Here is a 19,997-nt window from a genome sequence, read left to right as displayed (position 1 = left end):
GAATATGGATGAATGAATTGGATTGGGTACGTATTGAACTTCAAACTAATACAAAGAGATCAAATTCTTCTGCTTTCTTCTTCTCTCTTAAAAAAGCAATGATGTCTTTTCACTTAAAAAAGCAATGATGTCATCACTTAGGAACGGCAACATCAAATTAATTGATCTTCATAATTGCATATCTATACCGACTATTAAACCTTATCAAATTAATTGATCTTCATAATTGCATATCTAAACCCATATTAAAAGAGTACAACCGGACGGTTATACTCCATTTTTTATTTTATTTTTCCTGAAATAAATAGTATAGCCGGGCGGCTATACGGGTTAAATATAAAATATAAAATATGAAATTGCCACGCCTTCGTACTCCGCGTGTTTTTTTCCAATTAATAGTATAGCCGCGCGGCTATACTTTTCAAATATAAAAATTAGGTCAGATATCTTCTTCTTCCCAGCGTCTCCTTCTCCTTCCTCTTTTGTCTCGATCTCTCTCTCTCCGTCTCTCCATCTTTCTTCCTAACAAGCAGCGGATCCTGCGCACACCGCCCTTCGTCCACGCCTCAAAGGCAAAATGCCCTCCCAGACCCACCTCGAGCCGCCTAGGCCGCCTAGAGCCGCCTAGGGCCGCCTAGACCTTCCTTGAGTGCCTAGACCTTCCTTGAGTGCCTAGAGCCGCCTAGGGCCGCCTAGGACAGCCTAGATCAGCCTAGGGCCGCCTAGAGCCGCCTAGACCCTCCTAGGGCCGCCTAGAACCGCCTAGAGCCGCCTAGGCCGCCTAGACCTCCTAGGCCGCCTAGGCGAGAGCCCAAACGCCGCCTACCCCTGGATGCCACATCCTTGAAGGGTACCTCTTGGTGTACCGGAACTGACTTAAGTTGGTCCGAAATTGAAAGATAATAAGCTTTTGGTTGGCGGGGAATTAGGATTACACTGTTTTCACAGTCATGTGGCAGGTCACTAGTGAATCAACCTTCCTGGTCTGATGATCCTGTACTGAAATACTAACTAATAGGGTGCATGCAACCTTAGGCCATTTCACTTGATTTTGTTCCATCTCCTGCATTTGAACATGTTTTTGCTTGCTGAAGTACTGTGTGCTGAAGCAAGCAAGGAAGTTGTGGATTTTCTCTTCACTCTTCTGTCCTTGCATTTTGCAACTGTGACTAGGCTCCTCCTCTCTAATGGTGGCATGGTTGGTTGCTTAGGCAAACTTTACGAGAGCCTCGAAAATCTCAGTGACACATACATGCAACCCAATCTTAACAAGGACTCCCTGCTGAAACCCAAGACAACAATTTCTGGCGCTAACATCCTTGATTTGCCAGCCAACAATGACTCTAATGCACCTAAACGGTTCTACCTCTGTGCAAATTGCAAGCGCCATATTTCTGATAGTCCTGTACCAACTTGTCCAACGTGCATTTCACTCAAAATATCCACCCGGGTGTTTTATGTTGCTCCTCCACCAGAACCTACTGGAGTGACGTCCGGCAATATTAAGAGCGGATACGTCAAGAGCGACATTATGTACATGATAATGGATGATTTGGAAGTGAAGCCTATGTCTACTGTATCAAGTATCACATTGCTTAAAACGTTGAACTTTAAGACGGTTTGATGCTTTTGAAGAGAAGGTGGTTGATCTTGACATTGAAGAGGTTTGATCTCTTTTGTAAAATTTGTTTTGTTTACAATAAATAGTGTTCTCTATCTGTGTCTATTGATTGATACAACATATTTTCTTTTTGCTTTTGCTTCTTAGGGTTTGAAGTTGGTGAAGGCATCATTTGAGTCAAAAACCGCTCTTACAAATGGTAATAAAGTGCATGAAGGTTTCAACTTTGGTCCTCTAAAGAAATTGAGCTTTTGGAGGTTCCTTTTAGTTTGTGGATATTGACATTGACTGTATTGGCTTACATTGGATTATTTCAACTTTGGCCCTCCGATCTTATTGGTAACAAATATTATACCGCAAGATATGGTAAAAACGGTCCAACAAGTCCAAGGAAACCAATCTGCTTTCCCAGTGATACTTTTGCACTGTCGTTGATACAAAAATGAACAAGGAGAACCGATCGTGCGGCTGAATTAAACTTGCTCATCTACACTGCTTCGCAGGGATAAATGTGGACTTTATGAAGCACTGATTCTCTAAGGCATTTGCACTGTTTTGTTTTTGGTTTTTCTGTTGATTTTATGTTTTGGGCCTCCATTTCTTAGTTTCTTTTCGGCATGATCAAATCTCAAACCAGTTGGCAGGAGATCAACTTTTATAACAGTTCTCTGTTTTTATCCATTTGGGCAGTTTAATGAGTTCATAGGCTTTAGTACCATTCGTTTCTAAGGCTTGCCTAAGCTTATAAATAGGTCTTTCTAAGGCTTTTCAGGCATATTATACGCCTGTCGTCCTTCTCTATCCTCTTTGCACAAAGAGTTACAAGCAAGCAAATAAGTTGTTGATTTTCTTTTCACTCTTCTGTCTTTGCATGTTGGTGGTTAACATTTGCATGAAACCTATGGTTAACTAAAACGGACACCTTGCAACTCAAACCCTTGTCATGTCACACAAATTCTTACTTCAATTTCTAAATACATCAAATGTAGTTTTCTTTCTAAAGTGGCAGTTTGCAAGGTTATTAAAGCTTTTTGATGCCTTGCATTACAGCTCCTCCTACTTTTCACACCAGATTAATCCATACTCACGCGTACATGTGACAAAATTACATGTTATAGTGATCTATTATCTTCTCTCTCTTTACCTATTAAATTTCTCTCCTCTTACTTGATCTATGAAGTTCATCATCCATTCCAAAGAATAAACTCATCCATGTAATTATGGATCAGTCTTCTTGAAGTTATCAATGGCATTCACCAAAACTAAGGTGAAACTCCTAGTCCATGTAAAAAAGCCACAAAATTCCGTTTGCTGAAGGGAGCATAGACCTGTTAGTTGGCTTTTTCACTGTCTTTTGCCTCTAAACTAGTAAGCCTGAAGATACAATACAACTAATATGAAAAAGCAAATACAAAACAAAACGAATTGTGAATCTGGCTGTTGGTTTAGTTAATGAATGCCAACTAGTGGAAATAAATACATATTTATTCACTCATCCGTAGAATATATTACCTATGTATAGGTAATGACAGATTTGTATATGTAGAGTTGCTTTCTGGTCGACTGATGATGCAGAGTCCAAGGTGACCCTCCACCTTCTTGATCCATTCACCATTGCCTTTTTGAATAATTTTGAATTTGGGATAACTTCTTTTGTGAAGCTTATAAATAGGTCTTTGAATGCTTAAGCACATGCTCCTTCTTCTCTGTCCTTAATATCCCCTCAATGGCTACCACCAACAGGGCTAGCATGAGTTTGAAGCTTCTGGTTGACACAAAAAGCCACAAAGTTCTGTTTGCTGAAGCTGAAGCAAGCAAGGAAGTTGTTGATTTCCTTTTCAGTTTTCTGTCTTTGCATGTTGCAACTGTTACTAGGCTCCTCTCAACTGATGGTATGGTTGGTTGATTAGGCAACCTTTACGAAAGTGCCGAAACTCTTAGTGTCGACTCATACTTGCCACTCAATCTTAAGGACACCCTGCTCAAACCCAAAACAACAATTTCTGCGGCCAATATCCTTCAATTGCCATTGCCGACCAACAATGACTCGAGCAATATTAAGGCTGGCTATGTCAAGGGTGGTGTTATTTACATGATAATGGATAATTTGGAAGTGAAGCCAATGACCACCAAATCAAATGTTGCAGTGCTTCAAAAGTTCAACGTGAAGGGGATTGATGCACTTCAAGTTAAGGAGGTTGATCTTGGCATGCAAGAGGTTTCATGTCCTATATATTTCTCTAACTCTTATCAGAGGCTGCTTGATCTATTTAGATAGCTAAATGTCTTACGTGTATATTTCTCTCTCTTGTAGTGTTTGAAGTTGGTGAAGGCATCACTAGAGTCAAATACTGCTCTTATGTCTTCCTTGGAAAGAAACATCACAAACTTTTCAACTTTGGTCCTCTATCGACATTGAGCTTTTGGGGTTTCATTTTGGTTTGTGGATTGGGATTTCTATTCTATTACTTCGGATCATGTACACTTTGGTTAGGGGTGGGCTACGGTTGATGTATTGAGCCATACCGATACGATTGGGATTTCTATTCTATACAACTAAAAAAGGAACTACAACACAAATAAGTGATGCCTAAGTTACAAATTCAAATATTCAACATATTCAATATACAAATCATAATCAACATATTCAATATCCATCAAGATATTCAATATCCAAATCAACCAAATCAATATTTATCCATCAACAAATTCATCAAACCCAAATAGTTAAAACTCATGCCTTATGGCTTACAAAACAAAATAGTTAAAATTATGTCCTTACAAAAATACAAACACAATCCAAATATAAATAACAAAAACATAAAGTTATACTATTCGGACATGGTACTTGATACCGCTACCATACCATATTCTATTGCCGAATATCTACCAATACCAAATGTGAAATCGATGGACCTTCGAGGTTTAAGATGCCCACCACTAACTTTGGTCCATGGATTGGGATTTCTATTTTATTACAGTCCTTACTTGTTCTTCTGTATATCCTTCTTGTATGGACAACTTTACCACTATGGATAACCTCCGAAGGAAGATTGCACACTTTGAACGATATCTTAAGGTCGAAACTATCTTTTGTTTGAGAGGAAATGGATATAGGGTTTTTACCATGTGAAGAGTTATTATTCTTGTCCTGGTGTAGGTGAAGGGTATTTATAGGGGGAGGGGGATCAAGATATTTCTGTAGAGAAGATCTTTATCTTCTGTTCCCCTAGCCTAAGTTGCATTGAATGCTCTGTTATCTCCATATAGCTGAACAGAGCTCAGATGGCGAAGTGACAGGCAACCAAGGATGGGAGATGAATTAAATGATCTCTTTCCATCACTTACCTGTTCACTTGGAAATCAAAGGATATGGCGACACTTGTTTTGAGGATGGGACATGCATTTAATCAATCTTTGTGTTTAGCCAGGCTATAAACCATAGGGACGAAACTGATCGGTTTGACAAGAGCTTGGTCAGGTCTGTTGGCTTTTTAGCCCACCTTGGGTTTGGGAATACTTGGCTTAGTGGTCGGGTAGAAACATACCCGACTCTTGGACGCCTTCTAAGGAAGGTCAGTGTATTGTCGGGTCGGTAGACAAGTGATCTGCTATAGCTATGTGGCGATTCATAATAGGCTTAGCTTATGGTGATTTGTACAAGCTATCAACATTACTAATGAGATTCGTATTCTATGATGAGATTCGTAATAAGAAGGCCTAAACATTTGTGCTTCGTGAATTGAGATTCGTATTCTATGATGTCAATTTGGAGGTTTTCCTTATTTTGGATTTATGTAATGACTATTTCGGACTTCAATATTTTCTCATTTCCCTTTGGATGAAGAAATTGTTTGCTTAATTTGATTGGTTAGCCTTCACCCCCAAGGTACGAGAATGAATATCCTGCAACATCTCGTAAGCCCATTAATAAAAATATGAAATGTCATGCTAGGTTATGTCATAAAGATAATTGAATAATCTATCCCAAGAAAAGAAGAGGATTTCCCCCAAAATGACAATTAAAAAACGTATAATTTGGATAAGGTCCATCCAAATGACCATTAAAAAACGTTTCAATTTCTCAAAGTAGCGGGTCTACAAATAAATAGGTCCTTAATAATCTTGTTTCTTACTCACTCTTCCTCAATGGCCCCCTCCAAATCCGGACCCAAAACCAAATCAATCTCTGCTTCTCCAGTTAGTTTGAAGCTCCTCATCGACAAAAAGCATAAAAAAGTTATCTTCGTCGAAGCTGGCAAGGATTTTGTTGACTTTCTCTTCACCCTTCTGTCTCTACCAGTCAGCACTGTGATCGGGCTCCTCTCTAGGAAATGCATGGTCGGAATCCGATAATCTACATTACTGAAAATGGAATTACTGAGCCAAAGGATAATAAACTTGGACTTGATGCTGCACTGAAGGATCCACATAGAATTGAAAATAATCTGAGGCAACCGGATAAACAGGGCAATGAAGAATGGAGTGAACTTGAAAGGATATTTCCACTGGGCTCTGTTTGATGACTATGAATGGGGTGATGGCTATACCTTAAGATTCAGGCTTTACTACATCGATTACAAAAACAATCTCACGCGCATTCCCAAAGAGTGTGCTAAGTGGCTCCCTAAATTCCTCAAAGGGTGAGAGAAGAAAATAGAGATCAAGCTCTAGATGCATGTTGATGAAGACCAAGTTCCAATGTTGAGAAAATAGAGATCAAGCTCTAGATGCATGTTGATGAAGACCAACTTGGAACATCACAGGGACCTTACAATTTGCAAAACTCAGAAAAAAGTACTTTGATCTGAAAAATAATACATAGCAGCACCTGATGTGTTGGTGTACAAGCTGAACCAGGAAAAGAAATCAGGATGTAGTAATGGATGGGACAAGCTTAATTACTTCACTGCTGAATGAAAGAATGGATCTGACAGTTAAATGCTTCGCCGCCCTGTCTTCTTTGGCAACGTGTTTCTTGACAGCCCTGAGAAGGTGGCGGTACACCTTAGCTACTTGCAAAGCTTCAACACTCATTTTCAACCTTTATCTCAAGCTTTTTCCCCCTATTTCTCCATCCTGCCTCAGGAATATTGAATGTTTAATGTATGATCAGAAGCAAATCTTGCAATCTCCATGACAAAAACATATATTTGAAACTTATTCACAAAGGAAGGAGGTAAAAATTGAACAAAGCTAGTAAACAAAGTATAAATTCAACAAGAGCATTGCTTAAAGATCTACTTAAGATTATAAATATATAAAAATCACAGAAGTAGCAGAACCTTTAAGTTGTTGACAATATAACACACAAGCTATAGAAGCAACAGGCAAGGCAAATAAAGTTGGTTAGATTTTTATAAAATTCTATAAATTCGAAATAATGATGGTAGTAGAGAGATGACGGTGGTGGGGATGATAATTGCATTAATGGTGGTGGTGGGGAGAGTGGTGGTAATGAATCAATATGACCATGTCAAGTGGGGGCAGCGGCGAGGCGGTGGTGGTGATAGTCATGACAAGATGATGGTAGTAGAGGTGGTGAACTCTATTCTTGAGAATAAAAGTAATATATTTATCAAAATCTTTGGGGAAAGCAAAGATTCTTCACAGAAAAAAAAAGGGTCTAAAATCTATCTTTTTTTTAAATCAAAAGCAAATGAACTTCATTCAAAACAGATAAACATCTTACAATCAACCATAATTACTGGAAATTTGCAGTGCAACTATGTGGCCTCGTTAAAATCTTGACTTTAAAAACCCCCAAACAAGGAAAATCCAGTCAAGGAGAAAGAGTAACACTGCACGCAACAAAACTAAAACACCACCTAACAATCTTCCCTATCAAAATCTATCTAAATCAACCACAATTTGTATTCCCTTTAAAATCAATGAGTTTTTTTTTTTTTTTAATACACTCAAATTTTAATGGAGTATTTTAAGGTCATAATTGAATACACCAAAGTCTAGATTGAATACACCTAGAATTGGATCCCAAGCTTCTACATTTAGCATATGTGTATCTACACGCATTTAAGAGAAATTTAACTTTTAAATTAATCTAATGAATTTTAGCAAGTCCACATCAACATAAATGTATTAAACCTAGCCTTTACACCTTATTATATTTATCTAAAAACTCTGAAATTAAAAATATAAAAAACAAAAACATATCCCAGCAAGCAGCAACCATCTTCCAACTTCCCTGGAAAAAGAAAAAAAAAACTTCCCCGACCGAGCCTCTTTCCCCCGCCTCACTACCAGCCATGGTAGCCGCCCCTCACTCTCTTTTCCTCACACACACACACACACCTTTTTTTACTAGGTTCCATGGTTATTGGCAGTCACATATAAGATTTTTCATATGCAGTATTTGTGGCCAGCTAATTTTCATTTATGAATTTGCATATTTAATTGCAGTACATTGTTAAAAAGATCCGAATTTCATAAAATCTCTTTCTAGGCCTTGATGAGAGTCAGTCATCCCAAATCAAGAGAGAGAGGGGCAGCCATGGCTGTGGCATTTAGGGTTAGGTCGTTGCTGTTTGCTGGGGTATTTTATTTTATTTTAATTTCAGAGTTATTGAATAGATAATAAGGTGCAAATGGTTATTTTTAGTTTAATACAATTATGATGATGCGGACTTATTAAAATTCATTAGATTAATTTAACGGTTTATATTCTTTTAAATGAGTGTAAACGCACATATAAACTTTTATAAAATTATGGTTGAATACACCCAGGCTTTTAAACTTCTTTGAAATCTCAATTGAATAAATCCAGATTTATTTTTTCCCAAATGAATAAACAATAGATAACCCATATTGCATTACCCGTTTTATTCAACCCACCCGACTGGGCCGGGCAAACGGGTACGGGCAGAGACTGCTATATGCCATAGTGCCACCCGGATTGTTTTGTGTTTTTCAGTTTTGAGTTCACCAAACTATCTTTGTCTACTTTGAACAGAAACTGAAACCATGTCGCGGGAGAGACCCAAAAGAGGCACACTACCTCCGGCTCAAGAGGTACGCAAGCTGGAAATCGTGTTTTCAACACTCAGTTTTGTTCTGGAAATACAGAAAAACATTGAATCTTTTTTTTCACGTTTATTCGAAATTCGAAAACCTTTTGATTCAACAAATTATGATGGGTTTTTTATGCCTGTGCTTAAAATTAGCCGAATTTCTCAGATTCGGGATTCTGATTCATCCTTTTCCCTACTCTTCAGAAAACTGTGACTGAAATGATCACCACTGTTTTATTTTGTTTGAGAATATGTTCAGTGTTATGCATATCTGCATGTTATATAGTCTATGGAGCTGCGTTTGGCTTCTGGGAAAAAGGAGATGCTTGTTATCTTGTGTTTCTGTTCTAAAAGATTTTATTTTTATTTTTCATAAAGGTCTCTGCTTTAGATTTCCTATATTTGAGACTAAGATGATACGATCAATCTCATATACATATGTGGGTAAATTCGATGTTAGTTTGAATATAACAAGTCACATGAAAAGAGTTAATTGCACAGCTGCAGTAGAGTTTTCACCTGTCATGGGCTTCATTCTGTCAGTCACAGTTGGTTCAGTGGATTTTGTTTTGGTTCAGATAGTTCCAGTGGATAATGAAGGATGATTTCCAATTGTCTCTTTTTTTTTTCTAAATGCAGAATATTGAGAAATTAGAGAAAGTTGTAGAGGAAGGTAATTACTATGGAGGTCAGCAAATGTACAAATCCATTAGTGCAAGGTACTGAATTGTCAGCTTGGCTGTTGAGAAACAAACTTTCTTTCTTTGTATTTCTTAAAGGCCATTGTATTAAGTATGCACGTCGATGCAATATTCTTTCTTTATTGCAGATATGTATCTGCTCAGAGGTATTCTGAGGCTTTGGATCTCCTTCAGTCTGGTGCATGCAACCAACTGAAACATGGGCAGGTCGTACTTTCATGGTTCTACTTATAGACATCAATACTTATCCCTTTTAGTTGAGATACAACTTTGCATGATTTGGGCATAGGCTAGGGCCTAGGATATGTTAATCTTACATTTTCTTATAATTAATTAAATCTTTAGTACAATGCACCAAGGGTGACACATGCACATGCATATATCATGACATTTCATAATCAAATCTGTAATACTGATGCTGTATATATGAAAACAAAATTCAGGTTACTTGTGGGGCAGAGTTAGCTGCTTTGTTTGTGGATACGCTTGTCAAAGGAAGATTCCCTTATGACAATGAAATCCTTGGTCAGTTGTTACCTTATGATGTAGATTTGAATTCTCGATTGATTCTGTCTGTTTGTTCTTACCCTCTGAAGTGATTTTTAAATGCTTTTCAACTTTCTCTTGGTTGGTTCGGGTCAATTGGTTCTTCTAGTAGGCGTTATTCTTATCGGACTATCATTGTTATGATAAATATAAATTTTTATATGATTTACATGTTTCCATGGCCATTTTTGGTATTTGGTTTTTTTCTATTATTTGTAAATATTATGATGCTTCTATTTTGTCATGATTATGACAAAATTATTTTGTTAGCCCGTGTCAGGAAAATTTATAAAGAATTTCCTCGGATACCGGTGCCACAACAGTTGGGGGATTTAGATGACGTGCAACAACTTTCTGAAACACTTGGGGCAGCAAAAACATGTGTTGAGGGCTGCTCATCATTCCTAAAAGCTGCTCTTAAGTGAGTTTTTGTTTGTTTTTTTACCTTTTCCTGATTTTGGAGATTTTTCATGGCATGGTTATGTTTTATTTGGTCTGTTTATATGGTTGTTAAGTCATTCATTCTCTCTTAAGATATCCATGCTTTTTATCTTTTTTTTGGGTCTGATCAATGTGCTCTAATGGTATTCCTTTGAGCTGGGTAATTCTGTAGTTTGGGGTGACCCTGTTGTAGGAGAAATATGGTTTGCATTAGGAGTGGTGAGGGAATCTCCTTGAAACTTCCATTTCTTTTGGCGGGGTATGAAAGAAATAGCATCTAGTTATTAAAGGTTGGTCTAGTGGGAAACCTGCGGTGGCACCTGTGATTTTGTGAGATTGGTCCTGGATTTGATTTAGAATCAGTGGTGTCCTATACAATAGGTGATTTTTGGTAATGATGAGGTGGCTTGAAGGCTGGCTAGTGTCCAGAATGAGGCTTTTACTTATATTCAGGGATGATGCATACATCCTTGCTTTTAATGTCCAAAAATTCCAAACCCCAAATTTGAAGCAGTGTTTTCATCGTCAAATGTATCCTGCGAAGATGAAAAAATGCTTTCTTTTTTTTTTGGGCATATGACATGGTGTCTTTTGTTGAGCACACACATGCACACAATGTATTGCATATCTGATTTACTTATATCAGATCCCACTGTGTCATTAACCAATGCAAATTCATTCCTGCTTCTCTCTTTTCAGGTGGTCTGCGGAGTTTGGCGCACCCAGGGTTGGGGCTCCAGAAATACATGTTATGTTAGCGAACTACATATATTTTGAATCTCCTGAGGTGGTAGGTAGTATCTTGATACATATGTGACCTTTGTTTTTATCTCACAAGTGCATACATCTAATTTTGGGATTTAAAACATGAAAATCCACTTTTCACATATAACATTTTATTAATTGCTAGTAAACTCAGATTGAAGATAGGACCAGCTGGATTTTGGTCCAGCAGATCATTATTTAAAATGTTTTGGACATGTTGGTATCATTTTGATTTCCATAGGTCCTTCATGCTGTTCAAACTATTGTTGTCTTCATTTGTGCTAAATTAATTTACTTTAATTTGAAACCTGTAACCGAGAGGTCCATATTTTCCTTGAGTACTTTGGCTCTTATCATGAGTGCAGAGTGAACGCCATTATCTTGTTTGACTGCTTTGCAGGACATGGTTAGAGTGTCACATCATTTCGTCAGAGGAAACAACCCAAAAGAGTTTGCTTCAACCTTAGTAAATTTTATGGGAAAGGTTAGCCTTCTTCCCCCTTAATTCTCAATATTCATTTTTAAGAATTCAGTAAATAGATATGTTATGAGGCCTACAGAATTATAAGTAGTATTGCATGATGTACATATATGGTTACTAGGTTCTGTGTTTATGTTAAATGAATATTATTTGTTCAAAAGATTACTTTAGTAGTAGCAGTAGGTTTGTATTTGGTTTTTTTTTTTTTTCCTTCCTGTTATTAGGTTCTGTTTTCTATGAATATTACTTGTTCAAAGGTTCACTGAGTAGCAGGTTTCAATTTGGTAGGTTTTTGTTGCTATTATGTTGGATAATGAATATGACATTTACATTTTTTATATTATTTCATTTTGTAATGTGAATATTTTTGGGAAGTCTTCTTTCATCCAAATTTGATGTTTCTTGAAAATCACAAGTGTAATCAATGTTCAAACACAATATATTTTCTTCATTATAGCACAACTTAGTTATTGGATTGTTGCACTTAATCCTGTCTGCATCAGTCTTGCCATATTCATACCTTTTTTATGGAAAGTTTTTATGGAGGTCATACTTCTTGATCATGCAGTGTTATCCAGGGGAAGATGATTTGGCCATTGCACGAGCGATTTTAATGTAAGGACACTACTCCACTATCATTGAACACCCTTTACTGTTTGATGGTAATACGAGTCCATTTGAACCTAACTTCCTAACGTGCACTTCAAAATTGGGAGATCCTTGATAAATATAAGCATTCAACTGTCATTTCTTTATGTCTATATACTTTTATTTTCCCGAGATTGAACAATATCCATTAGTTTTCCTGCTAATGATGTTTCCCTATATTCCTAATATTGTAACCTGTTTTTTGTAGGTATTTGTCTTTAGGTAACCTGAGAGATGCCAATAATCTCATGGATGAGATAAAGAAACAAGTGGAATCTAAGCAGCTTGACTTTCCCCAATCGGATTTGATCCAGTTCATCAATTTTCTTTTGCAAACGTATGTTGTGTTCAATTTCCCTTTTATCAGTAACAATCTTATATCTCATATTTAGAGAAAATGATGCTAGCTAGAGGAAGTTGCCCTTCATGCCACTCCTAATGGATATTGGATTATGGTAAAAGAAAATGAAACATATTGTTCCTTGGCTTATATTTCCCTCTATGAAAACCTAAAATCTAAGATCCTTAAGTGGGATTTTCAGCGACTTGGGAATTTTAAATGCTAAAGGTTAAATTAATTATTGCTACTGGAAACATGCAATTTATGCATGCCTACGCTCTTCATGCATCAACAAAACACTGGCCGAAATCCTGAGAGGCCATTAAGATTTAATGAGATTATGAAATCAGAAAGAACTCAGATTATTGATCTGTATGGTATGAGGTATACAGATTGCTGAATTTTTCTCATTGCAGGTTGTTAAGAGATGCTCTTCCTCTTTTCAATATGTTGAGAGCTAAGTACAAATCAAGCTTAGACAGAGAACCTACATTTCATGAGGTGTGCAATTTTTCTGCATGGCAGACCATTTGACAACTTTTTCTCAATTTATGTTAACTGTGTATCTGCCCTATGTCATGTCTGCTAGTGTACGTTCCCACCAGTCTTCAGCTATTTTCTGTCCTCCGTCTTCACCCTAACATAAAAATTATGGTTTAGTTGCTAGATGAAATTGCAGAGAAGTTTTATGGAGTGCGGCGCCGAAATCCTCTGCAAGGGATGGGGATGTTTGGGGAGATCTTCAAGGTAGAGTTGAACTCTTGTGAATGGTTAACTCTAATTTGTTATGACAGCTTAGAAAATTATGAAGGATGGAGACTAAAATCAGAAAAATAATAAAGAAATTACTCTGCAAAAGACTTTGATGCATGAAGAAAATAAATAATCCTTGCAATAATTGGGCAGCAGTCTTATTTGGAGTGTCAATCCTTGTTATGCAGATGATGGGAGGTGAATAGTGATGTGTTGGAACTTCAAGTTTTCACTTCCTTGCCGGATCCTTCAGTACTACCGTTATTGTGCCCGTTGAAAGGGAGTATTTATTATTTTGATTCTGTAGAAGCATTTTTTAATGAAGTGTTTGTTAATGATGTAAGATTTATTTTATGTTCACCTTAGGGAGATACAGATTCAGATTCTTGTGTTTGTACCATTAATACAAATGAATTATTATTATTGTTCATCTAAACTTTCCAAATTGTATGACTTCTTGTCTTTTGAGGTCATGCTCCTCGTGAATTCTGAAATTTGTGCTAGAATGGGTCAAGAATTTGGAGAGAGTATTATTTATTTAAAGATACACAATATCTGTCTGAAACGAGTTCAGAATGTTGAAATCAGAAACAGAGAATTACAGTTGCTCATCGATCAAGAACTCCACTCCATTTGCCTTCACAAAGTCATGTGATGTGTGATCAACCACCTACAACAAAAAATGGCCGTGCCATGTCCAATTCCATTAAAGCCCTAAAAACGTGTTATAAATTCAGTAACACTTAATTGAAACAGAAAAAGGCTTAAGCTCACATTGGTGTTGCTGAGCTCCAGATTGAAAAAATCCATAGTGTCTGCCCTGAACAAAGGCCCCGCATGCCATGTCCCATGGTTAAGCTTCAGAAACTTAGGACCTGTAATCTTGAAAACACGAACATTCGCCACCGCCGGAGGCACATAAAAATGGCCGGTGGCACAGCGAGACTGCACCACATTCTTGCCTTCATGATCCTTGCTCTCAAGTGTCTGTTTGTCTACAATGGTAGGCTTAGCCACTCCCAGGTACCAAACATGGCCACCAACCGACCCGAGGCATTGAGTCACGCTCGCATGGTGTGTGATTTTGGAAAACTTGAGCGGCCTATCTTGAAGATGCATAATGTAGAACCTGTTCACATGATTCAAAGTTGAAACAAGTCACTAACCAAACGCTAATTTGTTTTGCTAGACAGTTCGACACACCATGTTATATTGTCAGGGATCTATATCGTAAATTAGATGCCAGATATCTTGCAACTGCTCAAATAACCAAACCTACCAGCAGAAAGATTCTCCAACCACAACCCAAGTCAATATCTATCTGTTTGATCAAAACCCAATTGACATGAACACAATATATGACCTTCAAGCATGAAAACTCAGGTGTCTAGTTGTTATGTTTTTATATATATATATAATCGATAGTCTAAATTAATCTAATTTACGAGGAGCGAGATTCGAAGTTGCTTTGTTTATTTTTCACCTTGGAACTCCGCGGCTGAGGTCCAACTGAGCATCACGAGGCCCAAACTCCTCACCATCTGGAGAGGCCTCCACCACCTGACCGTACTCTTCAAAGCTCTCCGCTGTTGCTTCGATGGGCTTCAGCTTCACCCACTTTGACTCCTCAGAGATTGCCATTCTCTCCTCTCTCTTTTTTCTTTTAAATCCACAAATAGAATAGAAATTCTATTATTATATGAAGGATAAGAAAAAGGAAATAACGGTTTGACCAAAATACTGTCGTTTCAAATGAACTTTAGCTAAACGCAGCGTTTTGAGCTCCCCTGAATCTGTCCAAAACCGCAAGCCTCTCTTCTTCTTCTTCAACCTCGTGAGACTCTGCAACTCACTCTCGGACGCGCCTCCATGACCAACCCAACTCAAGCTTTAACCCAACCCCAACTGCTCCAAACCATAACCAGCCTCCTAACCGCCGCCAAAACCCCACAACTCCAACCCCTTAAACCCTACATTCCCTACCTCACGCAGCCCCTCCTCCTCTCCATCCTCCGCTCCAAAGCCCTAGCAAACAAGCCCAGCGCCCTCCTATCCTTCTTTCAATGGGCCCAGGCCCACAATCCGTCCTTAACCCAAACCCCTCACCCCCTCCTCGCCCTCCTCCACCCTCTCCTCTGCCACCACAAGTACCCCGACGCCAAAACCCTGCTCGTCCAATTCATAGCCGCCGATCGCCAAAACGAGCTCCTCTGGGTTCTTCTGCACCCGGACGACACCGTAGCAAAGCCCTCAAAAGCCCTTCTGGATACTTCCATAGGGGCTTATCTCCATTGTGGAAAGCCCCTCCTTGCAGCCCAGCTGTTCAAGAGAATGAAGCGGCGTCGTTTACAACCCAACTTGCTCACCTGCAATACTCTCCTTTATGCTCTGGTAAGGCACGCTTCGTGTGATTCGATTTCATTGGCTAAAAGTGTGTTTAAGGATGCCATCAAGTTAGGGGTTAGTGTGAATACAAATACGTTTAATATTTTGATATATGGCTACTGTTTGGAGCATAAGTTTAGGGATGCTGTAGAGTTGTTGAGTAGAATGAGCGAGTTTAGATGTTGGCCTGATAATGTGAGCTATAATACCATATTGGACTGGTTGTGTAAAAAGGGGCAGTTGGTTGAGGCTAGGGACTTGTTGTTGGACATGAAGAATCGAGGGTTGTTTCCGAATAGGAACACGTATAACATTTTGGTTTGTGGGTATTGTAAAATGGGTTGGTTGAAGGAGGCAATGCAGATAATTGAACTGATGACACAGAACAATTCGTTGCCGAATATATGGACCTACAATATGTTGATTAAAGCGTTGTGTAAGGAGGGTAGGATTGAGGAGGCTGTTAGGCTTCGGGTTGAGATGGGACATTTGAAGTTGATGCCGGATGTTGTCACGTATAACACATTGATTGATGGATATTTTGAGTGGAGGAGCAGTTCAGAGGCACTTACGTTGATTGAGGAGATGCGTGAAAAGGGAGTGAAACCAAATGTGGTTACTCACAATATAATGATGAAGTGGTTTTGTAAGGAAGGGAAGATGGATGAAGCAAGTGATACTAGAAGGAAGATGGAGGAAGATGGGTTTGCTCCTAATTGTGTCACCTATAATACTTTGATTAATGGGTATTGCAAGGCAGGGAAAATGGAAGAAGCATTTAAAATGATGGATGAGATGGGTAGGAAAGGTTTGAAGACGAACATTGTTACCCTCAATACTGTTCTTCACACTCTTTGTAATGAGAAGAAGCTTGACGAGGCATTTGAGTTGCTTCATACCACAATGAAGCGGGGTTATATTCTTGATGAGATTAGCTATGGAACTCTGATGATGGGATGCTTTAAGAACGAAAAGGCGGACAAGGCTTTGAAGCTTTGGGATGAGATGAAGGAGAAGCAGGTCATTCCCAGCATTGTCACCTATAACTCTATAATTGGAGGGCTATGCCAGTCTGGGAAAACTGATCAAGCATTAGAGAAGTTGAATGAGCTTATAGAGAGGGGTCTAGTCCCTGATGAGTTTACATACAACTCAATACTTCATGGCTACTGCTGCGAGGGGAATGTTGAGAAAGCATTTCAGTTCCACAACAAAACTGTTGAGAAATCATTCAAGCCAGATGTATTTACATGTAATATTCTTCTTTCTGGGCTATGTAGAGAGGGTATGTTAGAAAAAGCCCTTAAGCTTTTTAACACATGGATTTCAAAAGGGAAAGACATTGATGCAGTTACTTACAACACATTGATATCAAGCCTTTGCAAAGAAGGGAGGTTTGAAGAGGCTTTTGATCTTCTTTCAGATATGGAAGCAAAGAAATTAGCACCTGACCACTATACATATGGTGCCATTCTGGGTGCACTTACTGATATTGGTAGGATTGAGGAAGCGGAAGAGTTTCTTTTGAAATTGATTGAATCCAGAAAATTACTTGATCAGTCCTCAAATTTGGTGCAAAAGGGAGTGACCAGTGAATCTAAAGTTGAATTTGATTCAAGCACAGTAGCTTATTCAGAACAGATCAATGAGTTGTGCTTTCAAGGTAAGTACAAGGATGCAATGCACATTTTGGAAGAATCCATGCAGAAAGGCATCACTTTAAATAAAGATGTTTATATTAATTTGATGAACGGATTGATTAAAGGCAAAGGAGTACATAAAGGCTGTTAAGCTGTAGTGACACCTTGGGCTATTTTCGATAATGGCAGAGTGCCCCAGCCTTCCCTGCATGTTCTAACTGAATTTGACAACAGCTGGACCTGGTACAACCTTTTGTTTTGTTATATTTTCATCTTACACTCTAATCTCTTCATGAAATGCTAATTTGTGTTTAATGCACGAACAATCTTCCTTGGTTCAGAAGAGTTGGCATGAAGAAAATAAAAATATTAACAGTATCTAGTTTGCAGATGGTTACAAAAATGAAAGTTCTTAGTATTATTTACAAAAAGTTCTTTAATTCTCATTCTGTCTATTGTGAAAAACAAAACAAAAATCTTTTCTGTCACATAACTGAGTGCTGTTCAATGTTTTGCAGTAATGATCAGTAAGGGACTTATTTCGCTAATATACTGCTGCTGATCAAGCAAGAATGGAAACTGATGAATGCCATTAAATTTCCTTGCTTAAACTTGAATGTCGCAGGTACCTTTACTAAAAGAATATAGTTCAAGTGAAATGAACGAGATGGTTCTTTATCCATGCCATTAAATTTGAGGTTGGGTGGGATTCAAGCAAGAATGGAAACTGATGACAAATGGCAGGCAAAAGTGGGGCTTGTTTTCCAGAAAGGCTTCTCGTATGGCTTTGATGTGAGGAGAAATTGATTCATGAGGTTAGCAATAATTCCATATTTGAAAATGCTAGAGGGATGACTCAGACGAGTAAAGGTGGTGAGGTATCAGCCTACAGTTCAGTACAAAAGAAAGTTTTCCCTGAGAACAGATCGTAATGAATAAGAAGTGCTGTATGTCATATTGTGTACTTCTTAGCCTTTCGGATGAGATTTAGTTTTATGCATTGTTCTTGACAGTTGGGATAGTCTTAAGGTTGGTGGAACAAGGGACATGTAGTCCTGGGTTTAAAGCATGTGTCAAGTAGACTCCCAGCGTCAAAGAGTGATTCTCCGAACTGCCGGACTTCCAACCCCATTCCCCGTCAGAAAGAAGGACAAACCATTGAGGATGGCTTAGACAGTACTGGTTTCATTGGTTTAGGTGCTTTGCATTAGTGCTGAGCTCCAGAAAAGTGTCACCTCCTCGTTTTCACGACGCTCCCTGCATTTCCTGGTTCGATTGTACTTTTATTGTAAAGTTACTTGTCAATTATCTAAGGAAGAGAGCTTACCGATTAAGCAGAAATGGTTGTGTTGTATGTTCACTTTCTATGTAGCATTTTGTAAATCGATAGAAACTTCATCTTTTCCTAACACACAGAAAAAATAAATGGTGGAAAGAAAACTTTAGCAATTTTGTTCAACTCTAATTTGTATTCCTTGCTAACTCGCTTGTTGAAAGCTTTAATTTTGTATTCTCACATCAACAGGTAAAAAGTAGGGTTGCTTTTAAAAGAGATGGGGGTGTCAATCTGAAATTTTCTTTTACAATTCAAAAGTAAGAAACGGGATGTCAATCGGATTCTAATCTTTAGGCCTTATAGTTGACTCTTGCATGGAAAAGCAAAAGCTCATTTACCTTTTAGAACGACAAAGCAAAAGCTCATTTACCTTTTAAAACGACAAAGCAAAACCTCAGTTTATTATTTGCTTTTGAGTCGATCCATCATCATCCTTTGGCGTACATTTCAGTCGATATGAAAGTATTGAATTGCAACAAATAACTGCGCTTAGGTTTTCATGCCACTATATATGCACCAATCTCCAACCATATATTCGAAATATAAAGCCGCTTTTGGTGACTGGTAATTTTTGGTCAGAATGGATCTTGACATCACCTTGTCACTTAAGTTATTGTAAAATATATAGGTAATGATTTTTTAGGTGAAAAAGGTCAATCATTGTCAATTCATACAACCCATTATCTCCTCTCTCTATCTATAAAGGGTCTTCTGTTGCAAAAGGTTTGTAACTCAAATGGTTAAAAGCATTTACCTCTACACCCGAGATCTTAGGTTCAATTCCTCATTTCCTAATATCGCTTGTATCAAAAAATAAATGTTCTGTTTTTCATACTTAGAACAAAAATTGGAGGATCATTTGGGTATTTACAATGCCAATAATTAGTACTGTAAAGGCAGACCAATCTTTATTCTTTTTCATTCTTTTTAGGCTTTTTTATTTATTTAATAATCTGTATATATCCTGTTTGCAGTTGCAGGTACTATATTGTCCCATTGAGAAATTAAGGGGACCTGCATGAATTATTACTTGGCCCTCGAAGTTTCAGAAGCGCCATCTGAAAAGCTAGAACGCGGCCAGAAGAACCCTCTAGTATGAAACCACCATAAGATAAAAAGATTAAGTTATTCCTAGCTAGCTAAGCTCAAAATATCCACAAGTTTGCTAAGTTGGGTAGGGGAAGTGGCATCCAACGTTTTCCTCCTGGGATTGACGTGTGAGTCTGATCCAGTACCAAAGCATTCACATGGGTTTTTTATTCTGGTGACTATAGAAACAAATAAAGCTGCTCGTGTTCCACAATTCAACCAC

General features: G+C 38.1%; 3 protein-coding genes and 1 pseudogene across 5 annotated transcripts; 3 read left to right on the top strand and 1 right to left on the bottom strand.

The window, feature by feature from the left end:
• Nucleotides 1-487: 487 nt before the first annotated feature.
• Nucleotides 488-3,899, top strand: LOC148917402 (uncharacterized; annotated as a pseudogene). The gene is made up of 3 exons (XR_016127005.1): nt 488-1,664; nt 1,769-1,820; nt 3,532-3,899. The product of XR_016127005.1 is annotated as an uncharacterized LOC148917402 (transcript).
• Nucleotides 3,900-8,490: 4,591 nt separating this feature from the next.
• Nucleotides 8,491-13,754, top strand: LOC103332410 (golgi-to-ER traffic-like protein). Its single transcript, XM_008235148.3, has 12 exons — nt 8,491-8,650; nt 9,289-9,368; nt 9,479-9,557; nt 9,794-9,875; nt 10,167-10,317; nt 11,037-11,127; nt 11,503-11,586; nt 12,152-12,198; nt 12,440-12,568; nt 12,988-13,072; nt 13,232-13,318; nt 13,513-13,754. The coding sequence occupies exons 1-12, from the start codon at nt 8,603-8,605 to the stop codon at nt 13,528-13,530; spliced, it is 981 nt and encodes a 326-aa protein (XP_008233370.2). The 5' UTR covers nt 8,491-8,602; the 3' UTR covers nt 13,531-13,754.
• Nucleotides 13,755-13,832: 78 nt separating this feature from the next.
• LOC103332409 (uncharacterized) lies at nt 13,833-15,004 on the bottom strand. Its single transcript, XM_008235147.3, has 3 exons — nt 14,808-15,004; nt 14,099-14,453; nt 13,833-13,994 (listed from the first exon to the last, which is right to left on the bottom strand). The coding sequence occupies exons 1-3, from the start codon at nt 14,963-14,965 to the stop codon at nt 13,923-13,925; spliced, it is 585 nt and encodes a 194-aa protein (XP_008233369.1). The 5' UTR covers nt 14,966-15,004; the 3' UTR covers nt 13,833-13,922.
• Nucleotides 15,005-15,145: 141 nt separating this feature from the next.
• Nucleotides 15,146-18,796, top strand: LOC103332407 (Pentatricopeptide repeat (PPR) superfamily protein). Of its 2 annotated transcripts, none has more exons than XM_008235146.2 (2): nt 15,146-17,592; nt 17,975-18,796. In XM_008235146.2, exon 1 carries the CDS (start codon nt 15,194-15,196, stop codon nt 17,498-17,500), a length of 2,307 nt encoding a protein of 768 aa, XP_008233368.2. In that variant the 5' UTR covers nt 15,146-15,193; the 3' UTR covers nt 17,501-17,592; nt 17,975-18,796. The 2 variants fall into 2 exon arrangements, with proteins under 2 accessions (XP_008233368.2, XP_088909608.1); XM_089053482.1 differs by having other exon boundaries at nt 17,868-18,009.
• Nucleotides 18,797-19,997: the final 1,201 nt, after the last annotated feature.

The sequence above is a fragment of the Prunus mume genome, linkage group LG5 (assembly GCF_029339155.1).
Source record: "Prunus mume cultivar Tortuosa linkage group LG5, ASM2933915v1, whole genome shotgun sequence".
In the NCBI taxonomy this organism is placed as follows: Eukaryota; Viridiplantae; Streptophyta; class Magnoliopsida; order Rosales; family Rosaceae; genus Prunus; species Prunus mume.
This window is presented reverse-complemented; position numbering and strand designations above follow the sequence as displayed.